Source organism: Sceloporus undulatus, chromosome 2 (assembly GCF_019175285.1).
Source record: "Sceloporus undulatus isolate JIND9_A2432 ecotype Alabama chromosome 2, SceUnd_v1.1, whole genome shotgun sequence".
NCBI classification, from domain to species: Eukaryota; Metazoa; Chordata; class Lepidosauria; order Squamata; family Phrynosomatidae; genus Sceloporus; species Sceloporus undulatus.
Genome location: NC_056523.1, coordinates 195913777 through 195936653, shown reverse-complemented (window position 1 = coordinate 195936653; position 22877 = coordinate 195913777). Strand labels below are relative to the sequence as shown.

General features: G+C 42.1%; 1 protein-coding gene across 3 annotated transcripts in view; it reads left to right on the top strand.

Annotated features, from left to right (window-relative positions):
- The window catches only part of PDE4A (phosphodiesterase 4A), a 353540-nt gene that overhangs the window by 192651 nt on the left and 138012 nt on the right, over positions 1–22877 (top strand). The window contains exon 1 of one of the 3 annotated variants that reach the window (XM_042449008.1): positions 15766–16844. The exons of the other annotated variants lie outside the window; for them this stretch is intronic. Coding sequence (XP_042304942.1) covers positions 16594–16844 — 251 coding nt within the window. The 5' untranslated portion in view covers positions 15766–16593. Of the gene's footprint in view, positions 1–15765; positions 16845–22877 lie in introns of those variants that run through there. 3 annotated transcript variants of the gene reach the window in all.

Genomic DNA, 22877 nt, shown 5'->3' with positions numbered 1-22877 from the left:
TTTTGTTGTCCCAGTGAGAATTTCAGTGCATTGAGTGGTACAAAAATACCCCATATCAAAAGAAATATTTTTGAGGAGGAATCAGTACCCTAATGCCCAGAGCCAGAAGATGAGTGTTCACATGAGATGGAACATTTGTTTTGAGTTTTTGCAAAACAAAACAAAAAACAAAACCTATAACCCACTCAAATGCCGTAGATTTTTTAGAACTATTTTGGTGCCAACTATTTCCTTTTGCTTGTTAAAAAGGTGTACATTGCAGCTGGCTAAAACATGGGAGACATTGTGTAACAATGTCATAAAATGTCTTACTTTGTAAGTCTAGTCCTATGTGAATTCTGCAGCAGAACATGTGTCTGAGGGACTAAACTGTTCCATCTGCCTGGATGAGGGTTAGTAGCAGATGCTGGAGCATACTTACAAGCTTGCGGAGGCAGCTGGCTGTCCACTATTACAAACACAACACTGGGTTAGCCTGGACTATGTCTAATCTAATCCAGCACAGCTGCTCTTAACATTCTAGCTATCTTTAGGTGGACTCACTGTTCTTGAAGTAGCTAAAATATGGAAGGAAGCTGTTGCATTTCATACAACACTCATCAGGCAACCAATTCTCGGTTGTATGCAGAGAATAACTGATTTAAAATGCCACAAAGGTTGTTAGACAGATACTAAGAGGATAGATTAATGTGTAGCCTGGAGATGCTTATAATTAGTTTTTTCACAGAAAGAAAGGAACCTTTTAAGTTATATCATTCACAAGTCAAACTGCAATACTCGTTTCCTTTGAAAAACTTAACACATTTAAGGGCCTCCGTGGGTTTTGGTGCAGTGATGCAAAGCATCGTTTTGACTTCTTTACTCATGGCTTTGCTATTCCGTTCAAATTAACAACTTTGGAATAGTGGAGCTCTCATTTTACATGTTGTTAAAGAACAAGAGAAATGAAGCTTATCTGGAGAGGCAGCCTTCTGCCCAAAGCCGGTCCAGATGGCATACTTGCAGCATCAGTCATGAAACAAAATGAAAGAAACCTACGTTGGACTCACGAGCCCCAAAATCATCCTGGAAATGATCAGGAGTTTGCCAAGAGTATCCTAGTGTTGTTTCACAGCCCCTGTTAATCTTGAAGGAGGGTGTCAGTACTGGAGAACTTTCTAGTCAAACCATATCAGTGTATATGTGAAGTTTAATTTTTTAATTATTTTATTTTATTTCTTACCTCGGTTTGCATCACTTGGCACTTAGTAATGGATAGTTTGAGGAATCAGGAGCTCTTCACAGTTTCTGTTTTAAACAGTTTGGGATCATTTGCAAACTTAGCCTACCTCTCTCTGCCTTTCTAATTTCAGAAGACTGATTAAAAAATTGAAAGTAATGATTTGAATACATACCCTTGGGAGAGACCTGGCTGGTCACATCCCTCCATTGCAAGAATTGTCAGTTTATTCCAACATTGCTCCTCTTCTTGGGTCAGTTGCTGATTCCTGAGAGGCCCTTTTCTCTTATCCTGTGATCTCTATTTGTTCAGGAGGGTCTGTTGAGTCACTCTTTCAAAAGCCTTTCTGAAGTCCAAGTAAACAATCCCTACTGAAGGGTTTTTAAAAAATTAAAATCTCAAATATTCTTACCTCTCCTTGCAACCCCCATTTGGTTTGCTTGCTATGCTTTTTGGGTTATTCGGGGGGAGGGCTCTATAAAATACTTTTCGAGGTTGAGTGATCAGAATTGTACACAGTATTCCAAGAGTGGTCACACCCCACAGAACATGTCTGAAAGCATTATGCATTGGCAGTTTTATTTCCTTTCCCAATGATTGCTTTTCGTAGCTCTTAGTTACCTAGGGCTTCCAGCAATGGTCTTGGGATGATCAGACATACATTTTAAAGTTTTAAAACTGTGGCAGAAATCATTTTGTCACATATGTGCAGTCATCTGTTTTCAAGGCTAAGAATACCTATTGAAACCAGACTACTAGCAGATTTTAAAAGGACATGTTTTGTATGTAGAAATCCCCTGCTTCTGCAAGAGAAGTTAGGGAAAATGTCTCTCTAATACTTCAAGGATCAGCTGCCTGTCAGTGTAGACAGGACCAAGATGGATGGCAAATGAGGCATGTGAGACTAGATTTTTGGAGTGGCCAAAATGATCAGAGAATATCAGAAGCAAATGGTCTTCCAGAGGAGCTTCCCTTGAATCTGCTGAGGTGGAAAATATGTGGATCCTATGTGGAGATGATACAAAAGAGGAAGGAACTGTAAATCCTAGGGAGGATCAGGATGAAATTCAAGAGGATCACAATAAACTAAAGGACAGTGCTGCTATATGTGCCTTTTCAATGAAGCCCCAAAACATAAGCCAAAGGACTTTTCATGCTTGTTATGCTAGTCGAATTCTGGAAACCATGCCCTTTGAACAGCGACTTAGGGAGCTGAGTATGTTTAACCTGGAGAAGAGAATGTTAAGAGGTGATATGATAGCCCTGTTTCAATATTTGAAGGGATGTCATATTGAGGATGGAGCAAGCTTGTTTTCTGCTGCTCCAAAGATTAGGACATAGAGCAATGAATTCAAACTACAGGAAAAGAGATTCCACCTAAACATTAGGACAAACTTTCTAACAGTAAGAGTTGTTTGCCAGTGGATGATGCTCCCTCGGAGAGTGATGGGGTCTCCTTCTGTGGAGGTTTTTAAACAGAGGCTGGATGGCCATCAGTCAGGGGCACTTTGATTTTGTCTTCCTGCAAGGCATTGGACTGGATGGCCCTTGAGATCTTCCATCTCTAGGATACTATTATTTTAATGCTGCTTATCACACTTCAGTTTTAGTCCTGTGATTGTATAAATTGTGCTACAACCTTTCCTCACTGTAGCAGTTTCATATGGCTGTCCTGTATCTCCCACCAGTGGCATCACTATGGGGGTGCAGGAGGTGCAGACAACAACAGGTGACACCCTGAAGGGAATGACACCATTGCTCCACAAACACCATTGCTCCACAAAAAATTAGTATTGCAAATTTCAAAATTTTAGGTTTTTTTAAATTTTAAAATTTTCTTTAAAAACATCACATTCCAATTAAATCTTCACTAGGTATATATAAATACATTTAGGTTGTGCATTTAGGTAATTTGAAGGTATAATTTTAATTTTGCTAGTTGTTTATGTCACAGCTATTAGGATTCCATTCAGTGTTATATGGGAATTACAATTTACGAGTAACATTAATGCAAAAAAGCATCACTAAGGATTCTGTATGGTATGAAACGTGAGGAGGTCAATGTGGGGTGTGTGTGTGTGTGTGTGTGAGAGAGAGAGAGAGAGAGAGAGAGAGTTACCACACCAGGGACATCAACTCTAGTGATGCCACTGCCTCCCACACACATTTCCCTACCTCCATCCTTATCTGGCTATTTTAGAGGAGGCTGTCATCACCCTCTCATTTCCTTCTTTTAAAATACCACTGTCATATTTGTTCTAGTGCAACATTCCTTCAACATATTCCATTGGGTGACCTTGATGCTATATTGCAGTAGCAGTAACATGCAACAGTTGTGTGTTTTTAAAGGAAGAACTGGGGAGATCAGCAACCCCCAGGGAAAGCTTCAACCATGGTGTGCCCAGTCTTTCCTTCCACCCCCCCTTATTGTTAGTTGTTCTTAATTGCCATCTGCGTTGGCTTATGACTCTATGAACAGGAGACTTCCAAGACATCCTGACATCAATAGTCCTGCTCAGATCTTGCAAACTCAGGGCTGAGGCTTTCTTGAGTCTATCCACCTGAAATGTGGTCTTCCTCTTTTCTTGCTGCCTCTCACTTTACCAAGTATTGTTGTCTTTTCCAGTGAGTCATGTCATCTCAAGATATGCAGACAATACGATATCCTTGCTTCTGAGGGCACAGTTCATACTCAATTGGTCTTTTTTGGCAGTCCGTGGTCTCTGTAGAAATCTCATCCAGTAACACATTTCATTAAAGTGAGACTGAGAGAGCCAGGACAAACTTTGGGTAACCATGCCTACTCACCCATTTGATTCTCTAGATTGGAATACTTGTGGAAAAGGTCTTTTGCTCCAGTAAAACAGCCTGGAACAATACTCTGACCTAGACTGAAAAGTGTATTATTTTTGATGGCAGAAAGCTGGGATTAGACCAGGAGGACATGGAATAACAGTAACGCTGTGTGAATAGGCTTCCTGCTTCCTATTGCTAACCCACCTCCTTTTCACTGTAGAAAACATGTGTGAAAATGTTGATACAGATCTTTGATGGGTTGGAGGAGAAAAATAGAAATGTCAAAGGGGTAAGGGACTAGTTAGGCTATCCTTGTGTGCGGGATTTGGCATCTGGGATGGTACAGTTCTGTCATGTGTTAGCAGTCTACTCTATAGCTTTTCACCAGTGGTTTCATAATGCCACAGTGAGAGTCTCAAAGGGAAACACAGTTGTGTTCTCTGTTTTCTTTCATTGAGTAGCCTCAGCCGAAACAAATCCCTGAAGGGCTCCTCACAGGAAGTCTTGGAGTCCTGCCTAGTCATGGTGGGCAGCAGGGGTGGTAGCTGGACCTCTTTAATTGCCGTTTTAATTGGCATTGGTCTTTTCAAATGCTTCCTCTTATTATTAGGTTATGTGGCAGACAAAACAATGTACATTCTTTTGAACTGAGTAAATGTTGCTGTGAAACTTGAAGTGGAAAAAAATAGGGGAGAGAAAGGAAACTGGAGTCTCTGCATGCACACACACACACACACATACCTTGGTACATACCAACTGCTAAAGGACAACCATCATCTGCTTCAAACTGTTCTGCTTCTTCACTGGCTTGCTGTTATTCATCTGGTGCTTGACTTCCCAGCAAACAGAACAGAGGGCATTATAAAAGTTGGAAAGGGTTGCAATTTGTGTGGGAACCTTTTCGAACTTGCATACCAGCCTTTTAGCGAGGAGCTGAGAGTTGGGCTGGGTGGGCCAAGGTTGGGCTTACCTGAGTGTATGGCCTCAAATGTCCAGTATACAAGACAACAGTACCCTCTGCTGGCTGATAGTATTAACTTCTACAGTTACACCAATCCTATTTTCCAGCCATTTCCGAGGCTGCCTCTGCACTGCAGAAATAATATTGGTTTGACATTACTTTAACTGCCATGGCTCAATGCCGTGGAGTTCCAGGAATTGTAGTTGGTTGTGGCACCTCACAACCAACTATAGTTTCCAGAATTCCATAACATTGAGCCATGGCAGTTAGTGGTATCAAACTGCAGCGCAGAGGAAGCCAGAGTCTCTTTCTAAAGGTTGTACAAAAGTTCTCTTTCCACAGGTTGGGCACCCCACTCATTCCCATTTTTTAAAAAAACTGAGAAAAGGATATCAAGATGAGGAATCGAAAAGATTGGATAATGTGCATTGTCTGTACAAAGTCTTCTTGCTATATAGCATTTAGAAATGGTTTACAAGAAGTATATGAAAACCTTGTCTTCAAGACTGAATTCGTCTTTCAGAAAGAAAATATTCAAAAATATACTGTTTTTCCATTGTTCCTCTTTTTTGGGAGAAAACGGCTTTGGAAAAAATAGATAAAGAAAAATTCTCCCCTAATTCTCCACCCCAAGCCTTCATATCTCTATTTGATAATCATTCTTTTATGGCTCCATCCTACAGAATCCTGGGTTTTGTCATTTGGTGCATTTCTTAGAATTCCCTGCTAGAAAGCTCCGGTTTTGTATTCCAGAGGAGTGGACTGGAGTTCTCCAGTAGAGGAGCCCAAAAAGTAACATTTCCTAAGCACTGATTGTGTGCCACCCTGTGGACACATACATAGATGCATATGCATGTGGATCCTGACGTGTGCACACAAAGAATGGAAGAGCATGGTGTCACACAAGCTCAGATACAAACAGTACCAGAAACCTGGTAAGGTGGCTGTTAGTCCTGGAGCTGAGGGGAAGCTTCTTCTCTTTGGTGGTTTTGTTTTGGAAGCCCTACTTGTCAAGTATTGTTTCCCAGGCTGCCCCTTCCAAGAAGGTTGTTTTTGTGTCACACATGAAGACTGTAAACAGGGAGTGACAGTGGTCTGTCTGTCTCTGGTTCTCTGAGAATAAATAGGAGTGAATCCATAGGACTTGGATCAAGCAATGAGAAGAGAGAGGCTGGGAATCTGCTGGTTCATCTCCATACTTCCTTTCCAAAGCAGGCACACTACTTACCAGCCTGCTCACCCTTCACAATAAATACACACCACCAGGGAATCCACAGAGTTCATTTGGATTCCCAAGGTATGCTGTTGCTGTTTCTAGGAGCCAGCGGGACTGGGCATTCTCTCTTCCTCCTCCACAGAGGCCAAGTAAGTGCATCTCTTTCATGTGTGATTCTCACAGAGTTTTTCAGGGGAAGAGCAACAGTGTGTGTGTAGAAATCCCTCCTCTCTGTTATCTGATGCTGAAGCTCTGCCTCAGCTCAACCAGTGGTACCACTGAAGAGGGCAATCTTTACCTCTTTGAATGCATTCTCTGTGGCAGAAAAAAATCCATTGTGGTGCAGTATGCTCTCAGCTCTCACTGTTGGTCATCATAATTAAATTAAGAAGTTGCCACTGGGACCTGTGACTACATTTGCAAAGACCTCCATACGTGACTCAAATGACAATGTACCACAAACACAGATGAAGCATATCCCTGGGGCCTAAATCCAATTGTTTGTCTTAACTAGCATAGACTGATTGAATCAATGGAATGTATGTTAAGTGTTGACTTATGAAGTTCCCATTGATTCAGTGGGTCTGTTCTGGTTGAAACTAACAGCTGGATTTAGGTCATTTTGAGATCATTACAGATCGCTCGTGTTAATAAAACAAAAGTACACACAGAAGAAATGTATTATGAGTAGTCATGGGAAATGTTTAAGATTTTCAGCCAAGTTGACCTTGGATAGGAATTCTTCCCATTATGAACATGAGCATCAGCCCAAGATGAGCCAAATCTCTGGGGAGTGGGCATTCACACTTGTGATTTTGTCCCGCAGAGATCTGGATCTCTGCGGTGATGCAATACAGGATCTCTGTTCCCACTATGTTTAATGCGATTGATTCTCTCCGAGCCATTTAAATCCTCTCTGGCATTCATACATGTGCCGCTTCGCTTCAGCATGTACCAAAACTCCTTGGCAAGTCAGAGACTTAGGACAATTATTTTTTAAGTTATTTTATTATTTATTTACTTTATTTATATGCTGCCTTTCTTCCAAGATGAGACCCAAGGTGGCTTCCATAATTTTCCATGGGAGAGGTCAGGCCCAGTGTCATGAGGTCTGATGTGTCCCATTTGTTAGAATATTCTGGTAATGAAGCTGAATTCCAGGGGGTCTGTTGTAGCAGGAAGCCTTTTGGCTCAATCCAAAGCAAACGTTTGCCCTCAGCCAGATCTCATTGCCTTCTTTTTTTCAGCTCCTTTGTTCACCTGTGGTGATGTTCTTGTGAGACTCTCATAAAGCAGCCTGTATTTCCCCACCCCCTTTTTACATGCACAATGCATGCTGGCTGCCACTGTTACCCATCTTTGGGAAAGCTCAGGGTGGCTCTGTGCCCTCTTGTTCACAAGGGCTGCTCCTCCTTGAGTCACTGGGAAGGGTGAGTAAAGCAAAACAAAGGAGACACCTGTTTCTCATACAGAAGCATCTGCAAGATGGTAATTGGAAGGAGACAAGGGAATTAATTGTGGAGTACAATGCCTTGACAGCATAGCGGGAAATAGTCCCCTTTCTTTGTTTCAACACCCCTAAATCAGATCCCTCTGCTGGATTTTGACAGGGGCTTTTTTTGTGTGTCATTTTGTTCATGATGGAAGCCATCTCTGGTTATTTATCCTCCCTTATGCCAAGTGTTGTCTGAGGAGACCAAGAAGTTCAAGAACAATAATTCCCAGTGCAGAATTGTTATGCTAGCTAACACATGAATTAGGTGTCAGTGGGGTATGTAGAGAATGTGTAATTCTAAGGCAGACCTTCTCTATACCATGAGACTGTCAGAGCCAGAGAGAGAGATAGGGTTTGAGCAACATGCATGTTGTGATCCAGAGCCAGAGAGATGAGTTTATGAAAAACAAGGGAAGGATAGAGAAGATACTGGAACAGGTTTTATTCACTGCAAAATATCAAGCCTGGGTTGTTTCCTCTGGAGAAGAAGAAAGAAAAAGGAGAGGAGGTGGCATTAGATATCAATAACAAGGAACTAGGTTGTTTCTGTTTGGGTAGATGTATCCAAATGGAAATAGGCAAGGTTTCTTTCCCATGAGGCACACTTGAGCCTCTGGACCCAGACAGCATAAACAGGAGGGCGTCAGAGCACCCGCCAGTCACTGCTGCACTGAAAAAATAATCCAGTTTTACACTACTTTAACTGCCATGGCTTAGTACTATGGAATTCTGTGAATTGTAGTTTGTTGTGGCATCAGAGCTTTCCGACAGAGAAGGCTAAATGTCTCACAAAACTGCAGTCCCCGGAATTCCATAGCATTGAACCACGGCAGTTAAAGTAGTGTCAAACTGGATTATTTCTGCCACTTGGGTGTCTTATGAGCTGGCATACCACAGGCAGTGTTTGGTCACCATTTTAGATATCCAGAACATAATGCCTAGGGTGACATCAGCATCACGTTGCACATTATATTGTGAGACTCCTTGCTACTGCCAGTCCAGATCCAAGCTGAAATTCAGTTCTTATTTAAAAATATAACCCTGTGGCTGCCATCATTGAGACCCAGTAAGACACTTGCTAAGCAGTAGGTGGGATGGTGTCAACAACAGCAGCTCCTGACAAAATAGAGACAGCAATGCTAGAGGAGGACATGAGGAGAGGTGTCCCAACTGCATGAGTGATTATTATTCTTTGTTTGTCTGTCTAAGGCAGTGGCATATCTAGGGCATCCCAGTTTGTAGATGGTGCCTGCTTGGTTGCAGAAAGTAATTTGTTGGACACAATGGTCTCAAGAAAAGTAGCATTGTTTTAATTTCCTGAGACTAGTTGTGAGAAAATGTCCAACTCACCACAAACACTTTCAGATTTGCAAGCTGTTTAGAGGAAATAAAATGTGCGCTAAACAATCTGTATATTTTGAAACATGAACTTCTGCAATGCACATTGTTGAAAACATATGCAGAAACACTCTCTAGTCAAAGAGGAAAAGGTGCATAAACTGGATGAACTATACAGATGTGCAAAAAAATATGTAAAAAGAATTTGTACAAATTTCAGCGCAAGAAGAAAACACAAAATGCCCCTTGATAAGAAGCAAGAACAGGCAGAAAATACACCTGAGATTCAGAGTAACTCAAGAAAATCAAGACTGTGAGATTTTGATGTCAGTGTATAGAAGTACAGTATTCTTTGGTCTGTTTTTTTTTTTTAATCAACCCAGCTAAATATGGTCAGGTAGAAACTAAGGAGGAAGAAACATTAACAACCTAAGATATCCAAATGACACCATGATATTAGCAGAATACATTGAATTGGAACAGTTAATAAGGGAAGTCAAAGATGAAAGTGCAAAGTCAGGTCTGATGCTGAACATAAAGAAATAATGCCCACAGAAGAAATACACAAATTCAGTCAAGACAATGAGGAAATTGAAATAGTTAAAGAATTCCCATATCTAGCCTGAAACATTGATCAGAATGGAGACTGCAGTCAAGAAATAAGAAGCAGACTAGGAATGGGAAGAGCAGCTATGAAAGAAACTGGACAAGATACTGAAGAGCAAAGACATACAATGGTCCAGACCATTCTATTCCCATTACTATGTATGGATGCAAGAGCTGGACAGTGAAAGAACCAGACAGAAGGAAGATCAACTCACTCAAAATGTGGTGCTGGAGAAGAGTACTTAGGATACTGTGGGCAGCCAAGAAGACAAACAAGTGGGTTCTTGAACAGATCATACCACAGCTCTCCTTGGAAGCTAAGACAATCAAGTTGAGACTATCATACTTTGGCCACATAATGAGAAGACATGGGTCACTAGAAAATGATGCTAGAAAAGGTAGAGTGGTAGAAGAAAGAGGGGGAAACCACAGACCAGATCGATAGACTCAATCAGAGGAGTCATGGGCAATGGCTTGCAGGATCTGAGCAAGGCAGTGGAGGATAGGGATTCTTGGAGATGTCTCATCCACAGGGTCTCCATGAGTCAGAGTCGACATGAGGGCAGCTAACAACAACAAAGAAACTAAAACAGCTAGAGAGTCTGGAAACCTTAGAATCTATTGATGCATGAGCAAAGGAGAAGAGGTTGATGAGCATCAAGTAGAGGTGAGAAATTTGCAGTCCTGTGGAAGTTTCTGGACTGCAGCTCCCAGAACCCCTCACCATTGGCTATGCTGTGTAAGACTGCTTGGAGTTGCAATCCAGCTATGTCTGGAAGGCCACTTGATTCCCACCCTTGTCTTAGTGGCTATGTTCAGGTGAGAACCAATGTAAAAGCCTCACCCTTGTTGTCCTTTGCATCCCCATGAACATTGAAAAATATTAGCTAGCCTTTCCACATCCACCCTCACCAAGCAGCATTAGCCGGCCTGTTCTGTGACAGTAACTCATAGAGACACCCCTAATGAGCGAGATTAGTCACAGATGATTTGACTACATGTGAGGCTCTGAGGTCATTGATTTCTTTGCTCCTTTGAAAGTCCCTTTCTTGACAGATGAATTACTTCTGGTCCTCTTGGGAACATGCTGTAATAGTAATGTGGGCACTGATATCTTCATTTGCCCTCAAACAGCCATTATCACTTGAAAAGTCTTTGCTCCCTAAACACTCATTAAGTATTTCATATAAGGGTTTGGTTTCCTTACTTTAAAAAAATTAAAGGGTTAGACATGGTACTGGGTCACCTCTTCAGCATTCTACAAATGAAAATAAGGGCAAATCTTGTACTCTGTTGCACCAAGGGTCACTGTCTGAAATGATCCCCCATCCCATTTGGCACTGCTCTCCATTTGTGCATGCTTTCCTCTGCCACCCTTGTAGCTTCAATAGCACAGAATCAGAAAGCATTAAGAACATAGGAAGCTGCCTTATAACCGAGTCAGACTATTAGTCCATCTAGCTGAGTATTGTCCGCTAAATGGGATAGAGGATCATTTCAGACAGTGACCCTTGGTGCAACAGAGTACAGGATTTGCCCTTATTTTCATCTGTTAGAATGCTGAAGAGGTGAGCCAGTACCATGTCTATCCCTTTAATTTTTTTTTAAAGTAAAGAAACCAAACCTTTTCCAGTTCTCCAAACATGGAGCTGACCGGCGCTGTGGCCAGTGAGTGTAACTAATCTGTGTAGCCAGATGGTAGCTGATAGTTCTTGTCTCAAGTGGGAGGGTAGTGAATTCCTTTGAGCCTGAACTTCAAAATTTCTATCCAAGATGCTGAAGCAGGGAATAAGAATCAGGACCTTGGATAGCACTTAAGTCCAGCTTTGAAAGCTCAAAGTGGATTCATTGGCCCATTGACATGGAAGCTGCTGCCTGCCACTGTATTTCCCTCTCACATATTTTGATCACATCAGAGGGATCATTTGAATCCCAGTAGTCTCATACCCTAGGAGACAGATAGGTTTGAAGGGCAATAGCCATTCATTCAAGCAGCTCAAGTGTGTTGGTGTGGAACAGGGTGGGCAAACATGCAATCCATCAAGCTCCCCAAAGCCCCTTGGATAGCCTTCCACCCCCTTTATAATTTCTTTTAAAGCAGCGTTTCAGCAGGAAAAACAACCCCATTAAATGGGCCAAAACTGCTACAGAACATTGTGGTTTTACTCCACCATCCCTGAGTCCCCTTCATATTTAACCCCTACTCAAAAAGAAAGCAAAAAAAAAAAGAAAGGAAAGAAAAGAAAAGCTAACTGGAAGTGGCACATCATGTTGGCTGGGGAAGAGGTTTGATCCCACTGCCTCTACAAATGTTCACCCTGTTGGGTGCTCCTCTGCGTGCCAAATGGAACAGTAGCAAGTTCTCTGCTAGATGAAGAGCTACCTTTGTCATTGTAAAAATGGGAAGCATGCTAAAGTCAAGGCTAGGTTAATATGTTTCCTGTTTTTGTTGTTGTGTACCTTCAAGTCATTTCTGACTTATGGTGACCATAAGCCAAACTTTATAATGGGTTTTTCTTGGCAAGATTTGTTCAGAGGAGGTTTGCCATTGCCTTCCCCTGAGGCTGAGAGAGTGTGACTTGCCTGAGGTCACCTAGTGGGTTTCGTGGCCAAGCTAAGAATCGAGCCTGGTCTCCAGAATGATAGTCCAGCATTCAGAGCTCCATGCCATGCTGACTGGATTCAAAATGGGTGTGTTGGCTAGTACTCTGGCTCTCTTGCTTTTTCCTTCTCATTTCAGCTTGTGCTTTTGGTGTAATGCTTTATGCCTCTCAGAAGGTGGCAGCCCAGTTCCACAAATGAAACAATTCTCTATTAAACAGCCACTCTGAAATACTGAAAATCATATCCTTTATTGCTTTAAGCATGTTTTTTTCCCCCTGTGAATTTGTAGTTGGGAAGCCTAGCCTCTTCCTTTATACCTACCTCTCTTTACTTATCACCCTTCAGAGAAATGATAGAACGGCAATTGGCAAGATCTCTTTGCAGTTCTTTCTACACATGACAACTTTATGCAGCCCCCAAAAGAAGAAGCAGTGGCTACCTTAGTCCCAGAGACAACAGGTTATTAAACTGATGAACAGATAGCAACTTGTTGGATGAAACTCTTATATGAATAAAGAATATATAGACTTCAGGGGTGCAAAAAAAAACTCTTTATAGGGCCAACAAAAGATTTCTGTGTTGTTCAAAAACATGCATGCCATTGCATACTGTTTGCAGAAATCAAGGCTGCTAAAAGAATCCATCCAGCCCAAGCCCAGCTATCTTACCTGATGCCACCCAGTGTCCAGTTCTAATGTTTATTCGCTCTTATTTGTGTACAAGCAGAATCTAGATAGCATGCGAGTGTTTTATTCTGACCTGACTCCACCACATCTCTGGCCAAGGCCTCTCCATGGGTCTTCCTGTCTCCCTTTCCCAGGTTATGTTTTACACTAAGATCGCTTAGACAGCTGCCTGCTTCTCAGCTGCTTTTTGTGAGAGTGGGGTGACAGAACCATGGACTCACAATAGCAAAGTGTGATGTCACAAGGAATGGGAAGGCAGTTCAGCATCATGGCATAAATAGGACACTGTTCCATACTGGGAGTGATGCAGGACTTTAATAATCATGTGGGGTGGGGGTGGGAACCACTTGCTAGGATGACTTAAAACTATCACCTTGGGGAGGGGAAGAGCCCAGGTGAGTGGACTGGGGAATGGGTAGTTATCCTTTGCCATTTTACTTAAACCATGGTGGAGAACTGCAAGGCCCTGGGTCATTCTTGAGGCCCAATCTTACCATCCAAGATTCCTGAAATGACCAGCCCACCCACTCCCTTCCCCATGACACTACATCTCCAGATTTTGTTTGGAACTTCCCTAATCTAAAAGACTGGACATCCTCTCTTCTACCTTAGTTACTGGACGGTAGAGTTTTAAGTTGAAATATGTCTATATTTTTGGTCCCACTCTATTTCTTTTGGCCCCATCCATTGACAGAAAGTGGGCCCCAGAAACCTCTCCAGGGCTGAATTTGAGTCTTGAGCTGAAAGAGGTTTCTCCACCTTTGGTATGGTGCAGTGGTTTGAGCACTGGACTATGATTCTTGAGACAAGGGTTCGAATCCCAGCTTGGCCATGGAAACGCACTGGGTGACCTTGGGCAAATCACTCTCAGCCTCAGAAGATGGCAGTGCAAACCCCCTCTGAAGAAACCTGCCAAGCAAACCCTGTGATAGGGTCACCATAAGTCAGAAATGACTTCAAGGCACACAACAACAGTAGCATGCACTGAAGTCACTAAATTTTAAAGTGTGTTTACCCATAATCACCTTCCCACTGAACTCCTGGTTTGAGAAATGGAAATGATTTAGTACTTGTGAAATGCTGAGTGAGCATTCATAGCTCTTCACATACACTATCTTCTAATACTTACCAAACACCTGTTAAGTTAGATTGATGCTACTATTCCCATATGGCCAAAGGAGAACATACGCTGAGAAAAAATGGCTCAGCAAAGGCTGAAGATGTGTACTTTTGGTACTTTTGTGTGAAGGGGGGTACAGTATTTTTGTTTTAGATTGGGGGTAGAAATCACTTATGAATTTATTTTCTTCTACTCTGTTTACTTGGACCTTAGCTCCAGTGAAGTCAATGGGGCATATTTTATGAATTCGCACATACAGGACTGCACTGTGATACAAAGTGTGCTTTAATGGTACCTGCTATTTTCTCCATTGAATAATATGAGCTGTGACAGGCCATGTTTTTTTCCCATCCACAGAAGGAAAGAGAGTGCACAACCAAATTTCCATGGATGGGAAGGGTCCACTGTATCTTTTTACACCTTTGGTTTGAACCTGGAAGCTCTCAGTCACTCTCTACTACAATCTGAAAATGGTCCTCAAGCTTCTGTTTGCCATCAGCTCATCAAGGCGAGGATAATCATTTGGTTTTCTCAACTTAGGGAGACCCAGCTGAGGATGTGTAATGAAAAACCACCAAAGTAAAAGACTCAGTTTATAGGTGAATAGGGTGCAGGGTCACTTTTATTGTGACCTTAAGATCACCATCACTGAAATTTGGGATAAGGGATTTGATGTAGTCTTCAATTTGCAACCCTTTTGTACTTTCCTTTGGTTTATTTCATCTTTTTCTTCTTGTTGTTATGTGCCTTTGTGTGGACTTTGACATAAGGCAACTCTATCACAAGGGATTTTTGTCAACATTTATTCAGAGGAACGTTTGCCATCGGTTTCCTTTGAGGCTGAGTGAATGTAACTTCCCCCAAAGCCACCCCATAGGTTTCCATGCCTGAGTGAGAATTTGAACCCTGGTATTCTTACTGTAACATTCAAACCTCTATGCTGTATTGAGAGTCATGCTTCAGCATGTAGAGATTCCTAAAGAAAACACTTCTGTAGGCATTTGTAGGTCCTCCAGTGCAATTGTATGGTCAATGTCTGCCAGATCTTGGCCATAGAGTTACAGTGGAGGACCTAGAGATTCCTAAAACAATGTACTCTTAGGTTAAAAAAAAGAGTAGCTTTTTAATTGTGGTTTTCTTTTTCACTTTCATGGGTGTCCTGTGTTCCTAACCCCAGCGAATGTGGAGGCCTTTATTTGTAAATCTTACATTTGTATTTTAGTATTGTTAGCCACCTTGTACAGCTTTTTTGGCATCAGGATATGGTAAAAACTAATCAGAAGATAGATAAGGAAGGAAGGAAGGATATGGATAGCCATATCTCCTCCCCATGTTACAGTTTTATTCCCATCAGAATAAATAGACTGCAGCTCTGGACTGGACTGGATCTTCCAGCCAGCCTGGCCATTTGCTTTCCCAACCCTTGCATGAAAATAAGCACAGCATCAGGTAAGACCTTGTGTTCTGATCCTGTCCCCATGGTACTGATTCATTGGTTCCCAGTCCCTATTCACTTGGGGCTGAGCTCCTCCTTCCTGCATGCCTCAACCCCAAGCTGAACTTTCCCTCTGCTGCAGTATGAACAGCAGAAATGAAACTTTTCCCAGCTCTGGGTCAAAGCTGATTGATTTGGTTGTGGCTCTTCTCTCCAGCCATGGGAATCTCATCTGCACCCCTTTGACCCACAGCACTTGCTTACAGGAAGGAGCAGCCTCTTCCTGCCTGCAAATTGCCTGGCTGGCTGTGTTGGCTGGGAGGGCCGAAAGATTGAGATAAGGGTTTATGATTAGCGGTAAGCGACAGAACTAAGACAAGAAGCACAAAACCCACACAGCTGGTTCTTTCTGTCCCTGACTCTTCTAGGCTCCTGCTATTGTTGTTGTTGCTGATGGGATGTTTGTCAGCCGGTTGAGACTCTGTTGTTCAAGTGTGGACGGACGCCCTGCTCTCGGTGGGGACCCCTTTCACTTCCCTTGAGAGCGGACATGGTGGGTTTGCTTGAGAGAGCTGGGCAGGGCAAACCTTGAGCAGGAAGAAGCAGGAGGTGCCAGGCTGCAGGCAGCCAGGATCTGGAGCAAGACAAGGAAGGGAGCCAGCAAAAGAGGAGACGCAAGATACATGTTGGCGCAGCCCAACAGGAGCCCATCCTCTCTGGAACTTTTACAACAATTGGCAAATCTCTCCTTCCTCTCTCTCCCCCATCCCCAAGGGAAAAAAGATATCCCCCTCAAAATCAGATGCATCCGTGGGGCTAGAATGATGATCCCTGTTGTTGCAGCTCTGGCAGACTGGGAGGGAGTCTGACCTTTGTGTCCAAGGGAAACAGACTGAAGAAGAGGGGTAGGCAGGGGATCCCCCTGTTCCCCTGTATTGATGCTCTGTTTGGCTCCCTGTAAAAGCCAGCAGTCCTTCTGTAGCATCCCTTTTTTTCTCTCCCTCCTCTCTGGACACGCTATGTGCTACTCTTGGAGCCCTTGTCCTTGTCGGCCTGTTTAAGAGACGGGCCCCATCCCTTCCCTAGAAAACCTTGCAGAAGACAGAAGAGCAGTGCCATGGCTTCAAAAAAGCATCACAAAGTTCCCAGTATTCCTGAAACAGTCATAGAAGATCATTTAGATGACGATGCCTTCCTGCCCGATGATGATGATGCCAGTAGCTCTCAGGTTCCAGGTCCCCAGGATACTTCCCCAAAGTCACCCAACTCTCCAGTCCTCTTTCCTGTCCAGTCTCCCACCTGCTTCATCAAGCTAAGGACAATCAAGAACCTCGAGGATTTTCCTCGGAGAAGAAGATGTCATTCACGGTAAGGAGTCACTTTAAATCCCAACAGGGGCTTAGAAATTCCCAGGTAGGCCTGTGTGTTCAATAGCTGGTGAAATTAATGTAGCAGAAGATCATCTGCAAATATTTCCACCCACCCCACCTTTAAAATTTGTATCCTTGCATGGTCAAGGTCTGCATGAAAGGGATCTGAATTCTGCATCAAAAATATCTGTCTTCAGAATGAAGTATATAAAGATATGCTGCTTTTGCTCAGTTTGCCTGCATCATATCTGGGTGATGGGTTAGCTTTTTCTGCATTTATTTTTCATGGCAAGACATAGTTCATACCTTCCAACTGTCTAGATCTGGCAGGAACAATACTGATTATTCCTCCATCTTCCCAGTTTTTCACCTGCTTTAAAAATATTCCAGTTTCTCTCTCTTCTCTTCACTTTCCACCCTTATCTTCAGTGTATTTCAGTTGTTGCAAACTGAATAACAAACTACAAATCTATTGTAGTTTGCATTCAGTTAACTCAGCAGAGATGAGAGACAGGGTGGAGTCTTGCTCTTCCCAGGAGGCTCAGACAAAAGCAAACTGCTGCAGCCTCTCCCAGCTTGTATGTTCTTCTTCATATGTTCTTCCTTATCTTTTGTCATCTTGATCACACGCTGATATTCTGGTTTTCCTCTGTGAAATGTTGGAGGAATGTGATTCCAGTAGAACTAGTAGAGACATTTGAATAGAGGTGCATGTCTGGACACTTTGAAAGAGAGTGGTGTGACTCCTAATTTCCTCTGCCCTGTACTCAGTCAACCCAGGCCTACCTGGTATCATCTTATTGAGGGAATCAATGGATTTCAATATACAAAAATTGGTATTGCTATGTGGCTTCATGTCTTTCAAGCATGGCTTTTGCAAAATGTACCCCAGGCAATTGCATCCCATAATCAGAAAGTGCCTCACAGTGTTCCTTGCAATGCCATTGTGGATGTGAGGAGCATCTCTCAAATTTTGTGCATTTGTATATGATCCACAAGTCATGTTCCATCGTTTTCTGTGACATTTCAAAAGATCAATTCAGGTGCTGCTCATCCTTGGCTTGCATATTTATTTAGTACTACAGTACTATAACTTACTTGGTTTGGCTTAGCTTGACTTGGCTTTGATCCTGAAGAAGTAAATTCTTTTTTCTTTTGTTCTTTTTGCAAATAAAAGAAATTTTATTAATCAATTCTTCACAACACGCAACACATTAATCACTAAACAATCATCAAGGATATATACTATACAATGTACATATACGTCAGATCATCAGTTCATCTTAAAACATATTAAAATAATATTACTTTTAGTCTTGTTTTACACACTTATAACATTGTAATATTAATAATTTCACAACTAATAAGCATCAGCCATCCCTCCATCCAACCTCCTTTCTCGCACTTCCCAACTATTTCCTTCCTCTCCTCCTAATTTCCTCACCCTCCTTTCTATTACCTTTTACTAGTTTCCATTCCAAATTCCTTCTCTTAATACATTTCTTCCCTTCCACTACCTCGCTTTCCTTTTTATCCTTTCTCCTAACATTCTTCCTATCCCTTTCCCCCCTTAGAAGTAAATTCAGACTGAGAGGAAATGACAGCTCCAAGCCCACCCAGCAACTTTCATAGCTCAGTAGAGATTTGAACCCACACTTCTCAAATTTTAGCCCAGCAGTTTAACCTCTGCCCTTCTCTGGCTAGTGGTCAGGGGGAGAGTGACAGGAGGCCATACAGGCCCTTGGCTTTCCCATCCCTGATATTCAGAAGCCTTCTGGTGTCTGAGGTCGCATTGGTTGTAGCCAGAGATATTTCCAACCATAGAGGCTGAGCATATTTTATTTCTAAAAGATAAAAGCAAAAAGTCAAAATTCCACAGCTTGTAAAGGGTATCAAATGTTGCATTTGTGCAGTTATGTGGTTGACCTGAGGAATGTTCTCAGTCCTGAAAGACCCAAAAACAGTATAAAGACTGGGAGCAGGATAAGTTGTAAAAAATACATTCTGTATTGCTGACCTAGCCCTGGACATGACCATCCTCCAGTCTTACAAAGATAATGGTATGTCTGCATAAAGTGCTGCCCTGTTCCCTCACTTTGCAGTATATTATTCCTAACCATGCAGTAAGACTCAAATAAGTTAGAAAATCCTCACAGTTAGGAACTTCCTATGAAAAGAAATATCCCACTATAGACAGAAACAATTTGAGTGGAGATTCAGGAGGGCTTCTTTCAAAAGAGAGACAGACAATATACAATATAATGCCCCCCCCCCCCAGGCCTGCAAAATATCCATGAGTAATCATGTAACCTAACACAGTATTGCCTTGGAGGATAGGGACACAGGGTTAGGAGCAAGGAACAGAGCCCTTTGGTAGAAATTGGCAGCTTTTTGCAGTAATAAATATCTCTCTGACATTGTATCTCTTGGATGGGCTGCTGGTGGACTACTAGAAGGCCTAAAAAGACTTTGGATAGTTAAGCACAGAGTTGTATCTCTAGGATGGGCCGCTGATGGACTACTAGAAGGCCTAAAAAGACTTTGGATAGTTACGCACAGAGTTTGGGAATGTTGCCTTTGTGGACTGCAACATCCAGAATCCCCCAACCAACATAGCTTCAGGAAATGATGTAGTTTCTTTTGCAGGGTTTGGAAAAACTGGGCTTCTTCTGCTCCCACAGTACCTTAGACTTCATGGCCCACAACCATGCTGGCTGGGAGATTCTGGAAGATAAAGTCCCATGGAAAATAATAATAATTAATAATTTCTGAGAGAAAGTGACCAGCTGAAAGGCAACCCCATTTGTATAATAATAATAATAATAATAATAATAATAATAATAATAATAATAATAATAATAATAATAATAATACCAAGGCTATCAGAGTGGCTTTGTGGCTCAGTGATGACATGAATCCAACTCTTCCACTACCCAGTCTAACACTCCTGCTCATTTTTCCTCTCAAGCTCCCAAAGATCCACTGCTGCTTATAACTCAAGTCTTTGGCCAGGTCCTGTTTCTCCTCTGGTCAATGTTACTATGATCCTCTCACTGTCTCTTTTCAGAGCATCTCTGCAAAAAAAGGAAGGAAGGAAGGAAAAAAGGGGGGATCCTATTCTCTCTGTCTCACTTAGCTCTATAATGGTTTCATGTCGCTCTCCACATTTATTCAGATAATTCAGAGAAAAACACCAGATTTTCCTGAAACCTTATTTTTCAGGAAAAATTGGGAAAAGAGGGTTATGGAATAGAATGATGAATAAGATGTTTAAGAGAAGGTTTAGTTTATGTTTAGTCCCCTACATTTTTCTAAAAACCATGTAGCATGTACATTTTTATGTAACACTATGTACAGCAGTAACAGTCCTTCCTAGGCACCAGTTCACTCCATGCACCTGAGGACGTAGATCAAGTCTGCTAAAGCCTATGCTACAACTTCTTTCGCTCAGTCTCAAAGGTGCTCTGTACAGTAGTGCTACTCAGAGTAGTGGACCTTGGACCAGGACCAGTGAATGAGCCATTGACTGATAGTCCATAGTGATGTGAAGAAAGAAATGGTTGTAGCCGGTGGGCACAAATGTGCTACTGGTCCCTAGCACATGGAGGGGGGAATGCTAGTTCCCCTTCATCAGATAACATTAGAAGCACTGATATACAGCATGAGATAATTTCAATTTCTGGTCCTGGTTTCCTTTTTTTCATTCTTTTAAGATAATAAGTGCTTTATATCTACTTGGCACTATGGGGACTAGAAGAGACAAAGTAATTTTCCTTGTTTTGGTAAGTTTGATGGTTCTTTCTGTTCCTTGACTATTATAAACAGGTGAAACCAAAAAGCTTCCTTACAATTCAGGCTTTCCTTAAAATAAGATAAAATGCAGTTGACTCTCTTTATCCACAGATTCAACAATCCACTGCTTCAAAATATCCAACACAATATATAATTTCCAAAAAGCAATCCTTAATTTTGCCATTTTATATAAGGGAAACCATTTTATTATGCCTTTGTATTTAATGGGACTTGAGCATCCATGGATTTTGGAATCAGTGGGGGTCCTGGAACCAAACCCCAGTGGAGACCAAGGGCTCACTGTAAATTTAAAAGTTAATTCCATTTGTAATTATTTTGTGAATAAACTGAACTTTCTGCCGGACTCGATAACTTTCTACTAAACCAAGTAATGCAGTGGGCCCTTGTTATCTGCTGGGGTTTTGTTCCAAGATCCCCCGTGAATAACAAAGTCCGTGGATGCTCAAGTCCCATTAAATAGAATCATAGAGTTGGAAGAGACATTAATGACATAGCAAAATGGTGTCCCTTATAAAAAATGGAAAATCAAGTTTTGATATTTGAAATTTATACTTTTTTTTTAACATTTTCAAACCGTGGATGCTTGAATCAGTGTATAAAAAAATCTGTGTATAAGAAGGGCTGACTGTATTTTATGTTCTTAAAGTGGCAAAGTGATTTTCAATCTGTAAAAGGTGCTCATACTGTATTTCTTCAACTTTTTCTGAAAATTGTGTAGGGACATGTCTCCAGAAAAAATGGAAGGAAAACCCTGAGTTCTTCCCATGTCTTAAACTTTCAAGAAATTTTACATCTCTATCCACCCCTCCTGTCTTCTCCCTTTTGCACCTTCTCACTCCCTTGGTACCATAATTGTTAGCCTGTTTTCTGTCTCTTCACCACCACTCTTTCACCTATCTCTATTGTTGTTGTTTTTGTGTACCTCCAAGTCATTTTTGACTCATGGCGACCCTAAGGCTCCTAAGACCCATAGGGTTTCCTGGCAAGTTTCTCCAGAGAAGGTTTGCTATTGCCATCCTCTGAAAGTGAGAGTGTGACTTGCCCAAGGTCACCCAGTGGGTTTTTAATGCTTGAGCAGAGATTTGAACCCTGGTCTCCAGAGTGGAAATCCAATGCTCAAACCACTACACCATGCTAGCCTTCCTTATCTCCATGGTCTGCAACCTTTTCATTTTCCTTCACTCTCTGGCAGGAATGGCCTTTGCTTCTCTCTTGACTAAATCATTTCACTCTTCTCCTTGACCTCCTCCTCTTCCTGTCGTCCTTTTAAAGAAAACCTCTCTTGATCTTCACATCCCTCTCTTCTCTGTGGCCATTGACTCCACTTCTTTCTGATAATCTACCAGCCCCTGACTTCTTCTTCATTTCCAGTATCCACCTAGTAGAAGACAACGTTTTTCTGGCTCAGGGCCATGCTTTAAATATTTGCCTAGCCTGCTGTTGATAGCCATTGTTAGGTAAGAGTTAGCATTTTGGTCATTAGCAGTAAATGGTCTCTAGGCAGCTCTCATTGCTGTGGTGCAGGCTGTGTAACATGCTTTTTCAGGTTTAGGAGTCCAGGTGTTACTTCTCAGTTGTCTGTCTTGTTTTCTGTTAATGTGGCTGACTGAGAGGCCCTGTATTTCTAAATTTGTGTATCAGATTTTGGGGTTTAGAGCACCATCATGAGTTGGAAAGGAATGATAGAACATGAAGAGAGGGAATTCCCTGCTGTTTCTTTAAACTTAGTACAGTGATTCCCAGACTTTGGATCTGAACAGACTAGCCAAAATAAAACTGCTTCAGGTCACTTTGGAGGTATGCTGTTTAAATGACACATGCATCTTAAGAAGCCAGAAGCTGCAACAAAGCTATGCTCGGCTTTGGCACAGCTTCCAGCCTCTTAGGGACCCATTTATCATTAAAACAGCATACCTCCAAAGTGACCCAAAGCAGCTTTATTTTGGCCAGGCTTTTCAGGCCCTTTGGTCCTCCAGATGTTTTTGATTTCATCTGCCAGAATTCCTGACTGCTGACTAGGGCTTCTGGGAGTTGAAGTCCAAAACACTTGGAGGACCAATTTTGGGAACCACTGATCTAGGCTCGGGACAGACCGCCCCAAAAGTGCAGCCTGCTGGCAGCCTATTTTCCTCCACAGAAACGGTGCAGCCCCCAAATGGCTCACCATCACTGCGGAGGAAAAAGAACCGAGTATTTCTGGGTTCTTTTTTGGGCGCCG